Source organism: Miniopterus schreibersii (assembly GCF_964146895.1).
Source record: "Miniopterus schreibersii genome assembly, chromosome: 16".
In the NCBI taxonomy this organism is placed as follows: Eukaryota; Metazoa; Chordata; class Mammalia; order Chiroptera; family Miniopteridae; genus Miniopterus; species Miniopterus schreibersii.
The window spans coordinates 9118341-9132161 of NC_138116.1; the positions used below are offsets into that span (position 1 = coordinate 9118341).

The following is a 13821-nucleotide window of genomic DNA, read 5'->3' on the forward strand; positions in this document are numbered from 1 at the left end:
TCTTCGCCTATAGATTCTCCTCTCTCTCTCTCTCTCTCTCTCTCTTTCTTTCAGAAATTGAGTTGTTAATTATGGGGTTTTCCACTGTTTGGTTTTTATTTATTACATCCCCATGGTGTAGTTTATTTAACATGTTCCTCTAGATTGGAAGTTGAATTCAGAGGTTTGATCAGCTTTTAAGTTCAAGTTTGGGGGCAATATTATTTAGGTCTTTGTGTTCTCCCATCAGGAGCCAGTAATGTCTGGTGGTTTCTTTGGGGGGATACTAGCAGTCATTGATCAATACCTAGATCGGTCAGTTCATTAGAGGTGGCAAAGTGGTGATATTCTGATTCTGTCTTCATTTGTTGGCTAAGATACTTCTATAAAGAAAAACATCTCATTTACTATTTGCTTAGAGCTATGGGAAAGGTTTAGAATAAATGCTGGATTCATCCCCTTTAAAGTTAATCTTTTTTATTCTAAACAGTCCTACCTTTGGCCAATGGGAAACTTTTCAAGTTGGCTTCGAGTCCTTTTGACCCAACTTTAGTAGTCTTTGATAGCTTGTTTGGTATCTAGTATCTAATATAGAGATCATATATTTCAGAGTTTCTCTAAGGAAACCATACTCCAGTACTAGGGATGCTCATTGTTAGAAGGTGGTTTTTGTTTCTAGGCCCTTTCAGTGTTTAGAGCTAGCAAATAAAGAAGTGTGTGTACGCGCATGTGTGTGTTTGTATTTCCCCACAAATTAAAAAATTCATCATGAATTCACACTGATATTTTCTATTCGAATTCAGGATTGCAGGATCTGTGTGTGTTTTAATCAACTTTATTAGTATATAATTTACATACAATAAATTGACCAATTTTAAAGGTACAAATGCAGGTTTTAACAAATGTGTAACCATCACCACAATGACAATATAGAACGTTTCCATCACTGAAAAAAAAGTCCCCTCGTGCCCCTTTAGGACTATAGACAGGGCTTTTACTTAACCTCTTCTCACATACACCTGTGTCTCTCTCATGGCAAGAACCCCACTTCTCAGGAATCCTGAGGCTGGTAGAATGCCATGCCACACGAGCTCATGTGCTTCATCTCATGGTAATCACAGTCGTCTCAGAATTGACAGACCAACATTACCACCGCATGTCTACTTAAAATTTTCAATTTCACTTTTGCAGTTTGGGGTTCAATACTTAGTTTTAATATAACTAAGAAACTAAAAAGTTTATTTTTTAAAAGTGATTTTTCAGTTACCTCGCCTTAGGGACCTCAGCCTTCACAGGAGGATTGTATTCATGGTCTCAGAGCACATTATGCTTTAACGGGCAGCGTAGAACCACTTTGGAAAATTGTGTGGCCCTGTCTACTTAGATTGGAGATAAACATACCCCGACCCATTCCTGCGCATGTTCAACATAATTGCGTGCCCTTGGGAACCAGGAGACTTCGCCCTGGCATCAGAATAGTCATAGCCCCATTATTTGTAATAGCCCCAAACTCACAACTGCCTGAATGTTCCATAAAAGAGTACCTAAGTTGGAGAGGTGGGGTTGTGATTGGGAAGAGGCCTGCAGAGGGTCTCTGGGCTGCTGGTGACATTTCATCACGAGTATTCACTTGATATAATTTATTTAACTACATATATACTTTTATGCATTTCCATATAATGTGCGCTCTATTTCACAACAGAAAATGTTTAAAGAATCAGTGGATTTGAAAAAGAACCAAAGTGAAACTTCTAGACATGAGGAAAAGTAGATACTGAAGTGAAAGCCCAGTAGGTCCTCATCTTCCTCCTCGCTGCCTAAACGGTGCAATCCAAAAGCCGTGGAGGTGGCGGGGTGGGGTGGAGCTGGGTGAGGAGCCAGTGGCAAGGACCGTGTGCGGATGTGTCACGAAGCACTGCACAGTACCTGGAGCCTGTACATGCCCAACACATGATAGTTCCTGTTGTCGTAGTTGTTATAAAGGAAATGTTGAGAGATGCATACCAGCCACCTCTGTGTCCCGTGTCACATCCTCTGGGCCTCACCTTGGATTCCAGCTGCATCTGCGACTTCACTCACTTTGTGTTAAGTTTTGTGCTTCAAGTGTACAGCACATATCACTCATTTTCTGCCCTGGCGCTTTCGAGTGTTCTGAGTGGGCCCGCTTGGAATGCCCACCTGCAGCCCAGAAGCTGGAGGCGGGGGCCATCCCCGCCTGGGCATCTCAGCCAGGGGAAGATGCTGAGAAGCTCTTTACATTTGTCACCTGAATTAACTCTCACAGTAGCTCCATGGCATAGGTGTTATTTCTCTCTCATTTGTTCCCTGTAGTGACCCCCCCAAAAAATGTACAAGTCCTAACTCCTGGAACCTGTGAATGTCACCTTGTTTGGAAAAAGGGTCTTTGCAGATGAAATTAAGTTCAGGATCTTGAGATGAGGTCATCCTGGATTATCCGGGCGATTCCTAAATCCTGTGACCAGTTTTCCTGTAAGAGAACAGCAGAGGAAGAGAGGGCCACGTGAAGACAGAGGCAGATATTGGAGTGATGCTGCCACGAGCCAAGAAACACCGGGAACCCCCAGAAAGGCAGAGGCAAGCAAGGCTTCTCCCATAGGGAGCGTGGGCCTGCTGACACCTTGATTTTGGATTTCTGGCCTCCAGAACTGTGAGAAAATAAGTTTTGTTGTTTTAATCCACCAGTTGATGATAATTTGTTACTACAGTCCTAGGAAATGAACCCCTTCCCTCTTTTCCCCCAACTCAGCTCGGGCCTGTTGTCTCCACAAAACAGAGAGGAATGCAGCACCTGCAGGCACGCCTTTGACATTAGCTCCATCTCGAGGACTGAGAAAGTCCATGAAAATCAACAGAAATATTTTTGCAGCCTCCCAGAATCTGAGCAAATTTAAATGGCAATGAATAATCAATGTGCACTTGTTGAGTAATCTTGCCTGCCTCTGGTGGTGACTGTAGGCGCTGTTTCCCTGACACATTTTCAAGGTCACCGCTCTCTCTCTTAGAATTTAGGCGTGGTGTTTGCTTTGTGTTTTTGCCTCTGAACCTTCAGTGGGCACAGGGATAGGGAAACTGGAAAGATGCCCATTATAGTGTTTTCAGGATGCACTTAGGAAAAGCACAGTGGTTTAACAGTTACTCTTTTTCAAGTGATGTGGAAATGGGGAGAAAGGCCCATGCCTAAAAATAGCAGAAGCATTTAAAAACTGTCACCAGTCAGGTTCCCACCTGACAAAGCTGTTGTTTGATGGCAGGACTGGCAGTACCCGAATGTGCCAAAGGAACAGTGTTTCATCATGAAAAACAGTGATTCACTTGAGGGAGCCAGGAGAGACTATTAAAGTGTCTATCAGGTTTGCCTTTTCTTCATGTAAATCAGCTTTATAAAAGTCATCTTACCCTGAGGCGTAGTTTGTATCTTTAAATGTCAGATGTTGAGTTCAGAATAGACATATACAGTTTTATCATCATTATAGGCTTCTGAAATATAAAAGAGGAAATAATTTAGTAAACTTAGAATATATATCCATAGAGTAGCTAATAAAAAAAATTCTATTTTAGTAGCTGGTTGGACTGACAGAGAACCAAGTATTAACTGTTTTTTCCTGGACTATATCAAGTAATTTATTCCTTAAAAATAAAAGTTTGCTTTTTAATTTTTCAATTACAGTTTACATTCAATATTATTTTGTATTAGTTTCAGGTGGACAGCACAGTGCTTAGACAATCCTATACTTTACACAGTGTTTCCTCTGACAGTTCCAGTACCCAACTGGCACCATCCATAGCTATTACAATATTATTGACTATATTCCCTATGCTGTACTTGACATCCTCATGTACTTAATCCCTTCATCTTTTTTCAAGTAATTTATTCCTGAAAATGGTTTGGAAGTGCCCCTCCATTCTCCTCTCTGGATGTTTTATATGATACTCTCCCTGTCCCATCCTCCCCTCCTCCCCACCCACCCAGCTCCTGATAGATTTGTTAGGAGCCATGTATTGGTTACTCTTGGTCTCCTGGGTGTACATGTTGCCCCATGCACCCGATTCTTGGGCTCCTAAAGTCCTGGAGTAAGGTGGCCTCACAGGGACCACTGTCTCATTCAGTAGCATCTCTTATCCCAAACTGCAGCTCACCGTGATCTCTTGGTTTCACTCCCTGGAACACAGGGGTGGCATAATGTATCTCCTGAGACTGTGTGGTTTCTGGGCAAAAGACAAGGAACAGAGTTACTGGGCCTATAAACGGAAACTCTGACCACTTGAGGGTAGTGGCTTAGCTGGCTGGCCTCTCAATGGCGTGCAGCTTCTGGACTTCGCGGAGAGCGCTTACCATCTTGGGCTGTGGAAACACACTGTCTTGGTTCCAAGCCTGGCACAGACTCCTTATCTGTAAAATGGGAACGACATAAATTGGGAGTTAGCGCTGCTTATGTTGGACAGGGCAGCTAAATTGCTTAGCGCTGTGCCTGGAACATGGCTGGCCCTTGGTCAGCTTTGGCTGGGATTATTTTTGTTCGCCAGGTCGTGGGTCTATTTACCATGCATACGATGCCTACTTTAAGAGATGATCATAGCCGGCTGGGGTGGCTCTGTTGGTGGAACCTCGCCCCAGGCACCAAGAGGTCACTGGTTCAATTCCCGGTCAGTGTGCATGCCTGGCTTGCTGCTCGATCCCCAGTAGGGGCGTGCAGGAGGCATATGATTGATGTTTTTCTCTCTCATCAATGCTTCTCTCTCTCCCTCTCTCAAATCAATAAAAACATTTTTTTTTAAAAAAAGAGGTGATCATAAAGGGCTTTGGGACACAGTGAGGATCATTCCAAATACAAAATATCTCCAAGATATTTTGTTAAGTGAAAAAAAATCAAGATGTAGAGTAAGACATGCAGCCATTGCTGCCACAAGTTTAGATGTCAGCATACGCAGACTACCTGTGGAAGGTTTTAAAAACTGGTTGTTGTCCCTGGAAAGTAGAACGGTATTAGGAGTGGGAAGGAAACATTGTACCCGTGTGTCTCTACGACCTTAAAAAAATAAGATGAAAACCTAAAACCAACCAACCAAACCAATCAAAATTCCCAACAAAGTTCTCTTACCTGCTTGATTTTCACAGACATTTGCATATATTCCAGCTTCCATAGGTGTATTTCCATAGTCTCTCCGTGCCTTATCTCTTACAGCTTTTCCTGTATAAAATGGAGCAGAATTAATTAAATTAAGCCAATTCAGTCATATTTCTCTCATCTCTGCCAAGGAGCAGAATTCCCCGAGGTTCTGAAACAAAGAATGACCTGCTCCAGTGGCCTAACCTGTTGTCTATTGAAGGAAAAGCATGGACTCAGCAGGGAGTCTGTAGTACCCGCTTCTCCAAGCCAGGAGCCCTCCTGATTTATTCTCCCAGCTCTGCAAGTAACATGCGTTGTCTATCAGATTCCGCTTGAGATGGCCAGAGACACACTTTCTTTCCTTTGCTGAGGAGAACAATTTGCCAAAAGCTTTGTAATATCTGCAAAGGGAGTAAGTTTCCCAGCTGAGTTCTCTTTAGCTGTGGCCGGTACTCAGGAATATTAATTCCACTTTTGCAAAAGCCTGGGCTTTTTATAGGAAGAAAGTCAGGTTTTAAAAGTGTATAAGATGTCTGCCTTGGCCGGGTGTCTCGGTTGGTTGGAGTGTTGTTCCATACACCAAAAGGTTGTGGGTTCGATCCCCAGTGCGGGAGAGTATGGGAGGCAACCGGTCAATGTTTCTTTCTCTGTCTCCCTCTCTCAAATCAATTTAAAAAAACACACATGATATTCTTGGGTGAAGATTAAAAAAATGTATGAGATATATAAATTTTGACATCTGTTTTCCAGTTTCATGTCAACTGGATCCCTGACGTCTCTGAATTCTCACTCTCCAGAGATGGCAGGAGGAGTCACAGGCACCTAGCATTCATCACATAGTTCTCTCTCCAGCCGTGACCGTTTCTCCCATGACCCCGTTCGATGGGCCAGAATGCTGAGGCTCAGGCAGGATCACAGGCGGGTGCCAGTGCTGAGACACAAAGTGTCTTTTGTGCAGATCTCGATATCCTCTACACCTGTGTGCCAAATGAAGAAGCCTCTTGGAAATCTTAACTAGAGGTGGCCATAAGACACAGATAAAGAAAAGCCGCCACTGGGGCTCGGGAAGCACGTAGGGTGGGGCAGAGAGGAAGGCTGCTCCTGTTTGTCACCACGTACTGAGCGTCCTCCGAGGGGCATGCCCCGTGGGGACGCTGAAAAATACCAGGCAAAGCTCTTGCCTTCAAGGAGCTGGCAGTCAGGACCTGCTCCATCATTCTCAGGGCTCAGGGCAAAGTAAAAATGCGGGGCCTCTGGTTAAAAAATTATTAACATTAGTATATCTGTGTTCATAGCACACTATTCGCTATGGCCCAAAGGTGGAATAAGCCAAGAACACAACACAAATGAGCCTGGAGGACATTAGCTAAGTGACATAAGCCAGTTACAAAAGGACAGATTCCATTTACATGAGGTCACCCCTAGAGTGGCTAGAATCATGGTGGTGGCCCGGGGCTGAAAGGAGGGGGAAGTGACTGGAAGTGGGTGTTGGGGGACAGTTTCGGTTTTACAAGTTAGTACAGTGCTGTGGATGGCTGGTGGTGGTGGCTGCACAAAACAAGAATACTCGCTGCCAGTGAGCTGTATACTTAATAGCGGCTAAGATGGTACATTTTATTGTCATATATATTTTACCACAATTTAAAAAAGTAATTTTAAAAAGTAAAAAAAAAAATAGTATTAAGAATTTCAAGGCAGCGACCACAGCAGAGCATTAAACTGAGTGCGGGGCTCTTAGGCCCGGCCCTGTGGGACTGCACTGGTCCCACACCCGCGAGCAATCTAAATAAGAAACGGCAAGTCCGTTTCATTTACTGTCCCCTTTCAAAGGCTTTTCTTCTCTTTATTTCTTCACATCATTTCTGATTGCCCTCTCCCGTCCTCCTCACCCTCTCCCTGCTGTCTGTATCCAAAACCCATGGGAAACAATGGAAAAACTCCCGAAGAACTTACTTGCTTTGTACTTGCACAGTATCCAAGACGCCAGAAGTATTATTACAAATAGCACCAGTAATAACACCGGGAGCAGTAGCTGCAGGCATAACGGACAGCGGTCTCCATCTGGAAGAAGATGGCACTCAGTGTCACCGCACAGCTTTCTCGCCCAGTGACACTGAACTGTGAAGTGTTCTGGAAAGGGCCATCACGGCTGTCTCCCGAGGCAACCAATGTCCTCTGTACCCTGGTCCCTGTACTGTAGTTCTTAAAGTCATGACCAAGTGCATCTCCCACAGGGTCACACAAGGGGTGAGCACAGCATTTAACAGTGGCCACAGTGTTAGGTCAGAAGCTTCAGAATGGCCTGGCCAGTTATTGGACAAAGCCCTTAGTCATGTTGGCATAATTTATGTCACCCAAACAGCTACCATTTATTGCGTGTTAACTATATGCGAAGCGCTGCGTTAAGCACTTTACATGCATTGCCTTATTTATCTTATTAGTATCACTTTCATTTTACAAATGAGTAGAGTAAGGCTCAGAGAGGTTAAGTGACTTTCTTAAGGCCACACAGCTAGTAAATGGAAGGGCTGTGATTTGTGGGCAAAAGCCTGATTCTGGGGCCTGACTCCCACAGACTGTCTCACTTGTTAGGACTTCTTTCGAGGATGAGGCCAGGTGAAGTGTTCAATGCGCAGGTGTGCCTCTTGCCTTTGCTAACCTAGCTTTTTGTCCAATCCTCCTATCTCAACCAATATAGCTTCAGAGGGAACTGAAAGGCCAGGTTTGAATGGAGAATTCTCAGACCCCTTGGAGCTCTGCATTGTAATACGGCAGCATGGGGGAGAGTCAACCCCAGATCCGGCCTCACCCCCTTCCCACCAGGCTCTGACCTGCACCCTAAGGGGCCTTGCGTGCATGTGGACCCAGCCTGCATGTCCAAATGCCACCCCCACCCCCCCAAGCAGCTGCCTTTGGTTGGGTCCAGGAATACTCGCATCCTCACTGTGGCCACCCTTGGGAGGGTAAACTGAGACAGAGGCTTGTGCAGGTCATCTGATTGGGCAGGGAATTTGGGCCCAGGTACCCAGGATGCTGGGTAGGAAAGTGGGGATGTAGGGTCCAGGTGGGCATATTCTGTGCACAGGGAATGTGCATGGCCATGCAGTGCCCTCCAAAACCCAGGGAAGGGACAGGGCCCCTCTTGCCCCAAGCTAAGGGAGGTACTGAAAGTCTAGGCTCACCAAGTGTTAGCAGTGGGGCAATAAACAGCCACGTAGGTGTTAGAAGTCAACGGAAAAGCAAAAGAAAAGAGACCTGGCAGCTCTAAGAGAGATGCAAATTCTAATGGATTGCTCAAAACCTGGGCAGTGGAAGGCCAAGGCAGGAAGCAGGGTGAAGGCAGGAAGTCCCACTGCACGGTCCCTTCCTGCCACAGTGTCTAGGCTTTTCTATGTTTTCTTGTTTTGTTTTTATGGCAGAAAGCAATCCCATTACAGTTTGTATGGACCCTACCAAAGGAAAGGCGCTTGAAAGCAGGGGGCCAAAGTGGGACGTGAACAGGCAGAAGTTTCTGGAAGCAAATCCAGACGCTGTTGAAAGAGCTCAGGTAGCCCTTACCTGTTGACGGCATGGCGATGGGATGACTATATTTTGCAAGGCTGGGCAGTCTGTTTTCAGCTTTACACCTATATTCTCCCCCTGCTCCAGTATTCTTCTTCGTTACATTAAGCTCAGCAGGCTCCCTTACATGCTTGGAAATAGCTGGTGACAGGGCGATGTCTTTTTCAAAGAAAGTGTAATTGATGGGCAGAGAGCCGTTGAATGAAATGCAACGCAGTGTTACATAACTGTTTGTCTGGTTTTTAATGACAGTAACGTTCAGCATGGGAGTGATCACTGGGTCTAGAAAAATGAGAGTGCATGTTACAGGGCCAGGCAGACTGGGTTCACTCACTCAGTCCACAAACATGGATTGAACCCCTCTTCTATTCCCCGATGTGGTCCCAAAGCTGAAGGACACCCTTCTTGAGAAGTCAAGAAGCTTGCAGCCAGTGGGAAAGGCCAATGACCACTCTATCATTAGATTGTTAAAACAGTTATAACCTGAAAAGCTAAGAACCACTGACGTCGAGCAGAGACGCCCCCTAGAACTTTCTGGAATGATGGAAATGTTGTCTAATACGGCAGCCACTGGTGGCTACTGAACACCTGAAATGTGACGGAGACTGAGGAACTGAATTTTTTGTTCCGTCTAATTTTAATGAATTAGAATTAAAAAAAAAAAAAAATTATTGATTTCAGAGAGAGGAAAGGAGAGGGAGAGAGAGAGAGAAACATCAATGATGAGAGAGTCATTGATCGGCTGCCTCCTGCACGCCCCCGACTGGGGATCGAGCCTGCAACCCAGGCATGTGCCCTGACCGGGAATCGAACCCCGATCGCCTGGGTCACACCCGGCCGGCCTGAATTAGAATTTAAATAGCCACATGTGGCTAATAATGGCTACCATAAAGGAGAGCAAAGGCCCAAGGACCACTCAAAGATTTGATCAGTAGGTCGGGGCACCTATGTTTAGAAGACTCCAGGTACACTGTACATGTATTACCTGGAAACCCTCTCTCCCCCTCCCGGGAGTTTATTATCAAGGTCACTGCATAGAGGAGCCCATTATTGCTAGATTGCGAGAGGCCTAGGGTGGAAAGATGGCAGAGAAAAATATAGAAATAATAATATGTGGTTGGGCAGGAAGAACATGGGCTGATGGGACACCTGGTACATGGTCACTGCAAAGGGAAGAGTTGGGCCAAGCCTGGGGCTTTGGAGACCCTTGCCACAAGGTCCAACCCTAATTCTCAGACTTCTGCCTTGATTCTTCAGAGAAAAAGTCATTTTTGCCTACCTGGTGGGAATCCTAGAATAAAGCATCTAGAAAAGGTTTCAACAATTTGAAGACTTTTTATCTTAGGCAATCAGCCTATTGTTATCTGAAATAGCCAAAAATCTTTGGAAGAGAAAGTGAAATGGAATTATTAAGAATATCTCAGTGACATACTTCCAGGGCTCTAGAGTGAGTGCCTGCAAGGGGAACAGAGAGACCACTGTAGAATGGGAAAGGGTCCTACAAATCACAGGACCGCGAGGAACGAGTGTTCTACTTACCTGCAAGTGTGAAGTTGAACTTATGACTGTATTTAGGACATCTGGAAACTTCGGCTTTGCATTGGTAGGGCCCCAAATTATGGGCTTCTGAGATGCTTAGGTTAAAAATCACGGGTTCCCCTTTGCTATGCTGCATTTTCATGAATTTGTCATGCAGAAACAAAGAATAGCTGATTTGTAGTGATTTGTTCTGGTTGGAACAAATCAGAGATACATTTTGACCCTTCATGACTACATTTGTTTTTGAGTCCAAAGTTGGAGAAGGGAATTCTGGAAAACAAAATAACACAAGAGAAAGTTCTTGTTAATGTCCCTTGACGTCTGGCCACATTTTGTGGATCAAGGTGGTAGAGACACTGTTGAACTTTCCTAAGAGGGTGTTTCTCGCCTACACCGCCTGGCTGACCAGTGTGTGAGGAAGCCTCAGGGCCTACAGAAGCGTCTCCAATGACAGATGGTGGCCATGGCGAGCTCTTTTGCGCCTGCTCTCTCTCCGGCCAGTAAGAGCCTGACGTTGACCCTCTAAAGACTGGCTGTGCTGACTGAGAAATATTAAAGTTCCAGGTTCTGTGAACAAATGTTATGTCTGATAGCTTGTTAGATAGTCCATTATTTATTTTAAATTTCTTATTTTGGAAAATAAGAACTTTCAAAGTAATAGTAGAGAAGAGAGTATAGTGATCCCCCATGGGCCACTCACGGAGCTCCAGCAATGATCAACGCCTGGTCCATCCTGTGTCATCTGCCCACCCCCCTTTCCATTACTTTAAAGCAAACCTCAGACCACATGTTATTTAGTCCATAAGTTTCAGTATTGAGACAGAGGAAAGCAGCCCCTGCAGCTGGGAGCTGGCCTGGCGAGGGACTGACCTGTCGTTCACAGCTAGAATATCAATGCCAGACAAGGCCACTCTGACTGCGTTGGATCAAGACAAAAACAAGACGACTCCTTAATCATGTCTGGACACAGATAAAGACACGAACATTGTCCAAAGCACACAAGTGGCCAAACATCCCCCTAAACTGACTAATAAGAGTGACTGCTGCTGCTTTATCAGTCGCAGCTTTTGCTTTGCTGTTTTGGCCTTTTAGGTAAGAATTATTAAGATGCCCAATCATATTATTTCCACTTTCTAATGGGATCCAACCCAGAGCAGAGCCTGCTGCTTTGACTCTTCCTCCAAATCGCCTAACACAGACCCAGATCTCATAAGACCTTTCTAACACCCTCTGCCTGAGACACCCATGATTTCCATGCTATACATTTTCTCCCCAGACCCAGCTTTGTTCAACTATGTGCGTATCCCTGGTGACCTCTGGCTGGAGGATATCGGTAGTTTGTATCTCTAAAAGATAAAGACTCTCCCTAGCTGGTTTGGCTCAGTAGTTAGAGCATCGGCCCTCGGACTGAAGGGTCCCTGGTTCAGTTCTGGTCAAGGGCACGTACCTTGGTGGCAGGTTCGGTTCCCGGTGCTGGTCGGGCTTTTGGGGGAGGTAACTAATTGATGTGTCCCTCTCGGATTGAAGTTTCCCTCTCTCGCTCCCCCTTCCACTATCTCTGAAAAGCAATGGAAAAATATCCTCGAGTGAGTATTAAAAAAAAAAAAAGATAAGGACTCTTATAAACATAACAATTACCATTATCACACCTAAAAGTTAACAATATTTTATCTCTGAGTCTCAGGAAAGATGCTCCAATTCCCTCCCTAAAAATCATTTCATTTTAAGCAGCAGGTAACGGGAGAGACTTTACTCTGCGTATTTATCTAAAAGCGTAGAAAAACTTACTCACGAATGACGACATTGAAAGCTGAGCATCCACTGGTTCTGCTAAGACAGTTTTAGTACAAGAGAGAAGTAAATGAAACTTACTGTTTGCTTTTTTCATTGTCTCACTGCCCAGTTCTGCTTTTAGAGCCGAAAGAGAGAAAAGAAACACAAAAACACTCTTTTTCCACATCACAGTTTGGTTGTGAGATGCAAGCCTTAGATGCCCCAGTTTGTTCATATGGCTCCACATTCTCCCAAAGGAAATCGAAGAGGAGGCCAGAGGAGGGCTGGTGGCATCCTGGTGGTGAGTCGCTTTAGAGAGCTTCCTCCTTTCTGACCAAGTGACTGGCGTAATGTGACTGGTGGGGTTGACCAACCCGTGTTCCTCAATGACTTTTCTTGAGGAGAGAGAGGTGGTGGGTTGTGCTAACTCAGGCTGGAGGGGAGGTTGACCAGCAGGGAAGAGAGAGTTAAAAATGTGACCATTGTGTTGTTTTTGTGTAAACCCACCTGATCGTCTCTCTCTGGGTTCCGTCTATATCAAAAGGAACTTCATGGAAATTTGCTCCCGTCTTGGGAAGCAAGTATTGACTCTAGAGCAGACACACACAAGCATGGTATCAGAAATGCCTGATTTTGTTAAATGTAGATTCCTAGGCCCCACTCGAGACTTACTGGGGATGAGACCCGGGACTCTGAATTTTAACAAGGCCCCCAGCTGTCTCCGAGTCTCTAAATTACATCCCGGAGTGTACTGTGGTTCACTTCTACCTGATCCAGAATTCTCCTGGCTCTGTGAAGTGTTCACAGGTAAAACCACATATTCGAGTGTCCCCACTCGGAAGTGGGGTGTGGGAAGTGCTCAAGGGCTTCCCAAATGGAGGGAGCTGTGACTGGGCCACTTGGGTTACTGATTCTTGTTGCCGCCCAGGGTTGGCCCTGCAGGTCTCGCACATTCCTGTGGCCGGGCGCCCTCTCTGCGGGGAAGCCAGGTCCCCGCCCAGGTGCGGGTTCTTCTAGGACAGTATCTAACCTATAGGAGAATCCAACTCACCCCAGTTGCTCCTTGCTCGGACCCCCTAGGTCCCAGACTGTGGTGGACATTCTCTCCCAGTCCCACACCCAGCCACCACTGGGATCTTAGCAGAGCCAGGGCCTGCTGCTGTCCCCCCACTTCCTCCCTGGCTGCCCACTGCTGTCTGGAAGCAAATCCTCTTCCTTCGTAAAAGGCCCCAATTCCCTTCTGACAAGTCAAAGTTACTTCTCAGGCGCCTACTCTTCTAAAACAGACGGCACTCAGTGATTGACAGTGATTTTCATACTGTGATCTTGTTGGCAAGTTCTCTCACTAAAGAAGAGGAAGGGAAAGAACCCCACAAGTTTGATCTCTGGGAAGATGACCTTGGGGGTGCCAGAATTTCTGCTAAGGGAGTTGGAGGTTTTGTTTTGGATACGTGACCAAGCAGCATCTCATCCATCCTCGCCTGGCCAGAGGGCGGGGCTGGGCCCCTGGAGCCGTGGTGCCTGGGAAGACGGGGGCCTTTCGGAAAAGCTGACATGGCTGGGGCATTTGCGTGTGTGGAACTTTTCAGCTGGGGCAGGAAGCTCGCAGACCTCGGCCAGGACAGAAATATAGCAGAGGAAACCAGAGGAAGTGCCGCTTACAGTTGTGTGTAAACGTTGCTAGGAGCCCTTCCATGAGGCCCCAGGAAAGGGAACATAATTTGTCAAAGGTTACACAATAAGTCAGAAGTGACAGCTGAAATGGAAAAAGACAAAGCTCATCCATGGACCTGGCACATTCCTCGGGGCCCAAATCCTGCCAAATCCATGTGCTCATGGT

The 13821-nt window shown here is 45.8% G+C and overlaps 1 protein-coding gene across 1 annotated transcript; it reads right to left on the reverse strand.

Annotated features, from left to right (window-relative positions):
* Nucleotides 1-798: 798 nt before the first annotated feature.
* Nucleotides 799-12307, reverse strand: MILR1 (mast cell immunoglobulin like receptor 1). Its single transcript, XM_081161788.1, has 10 exons — nt 12081-12307; nt 11656-11766; nt 10209-10478; nt 8667-8951; nt 7062-7169; nt 5100-5189; nt 4334-4390; nt 4138-4206; nt 3397-3477; nt 799-2467 (listed from the first exon to the last, which is right to left on the reverse strand). The coding sequence occupies exons 1-9, from the start codon at nt 12226-12228 to the stop codon at nt 3425-3427; spliced, it is 1191 nt and encodes a 396-aa protein (XP_081017914.1). The 5' UTR covers nt 12229-12307; the 3' UTR covers nt 799-2467; nt 3397-3424.
* Between the last annotated feature and the right edge of the window lie 1514 nt (nt 12308-13821).

Coding starts and splice junctions, on each gene's coding strand:
- MILR1 (XM_081161788.1), bottom strand. CDS start 12,228: ATGTGGAGCCATATGAACAAACTGGGGCATCTAAGGCTTGCATCTCAC. Junction 10,479..11,655: donor GAACCGAACCTGCCACCAAG/GTACGTGCCCTT, acceptor TTTGTTTTCCAG/AATTCCCTTCTCCAACTTTG. Junction 4,207..4,333: donor TGTTTCCACAGCCCAAGATG/GTAAGCGCTCTC, acceptor TCTTTTGCCCAG/AAACCACACAGTCTCAGGAG.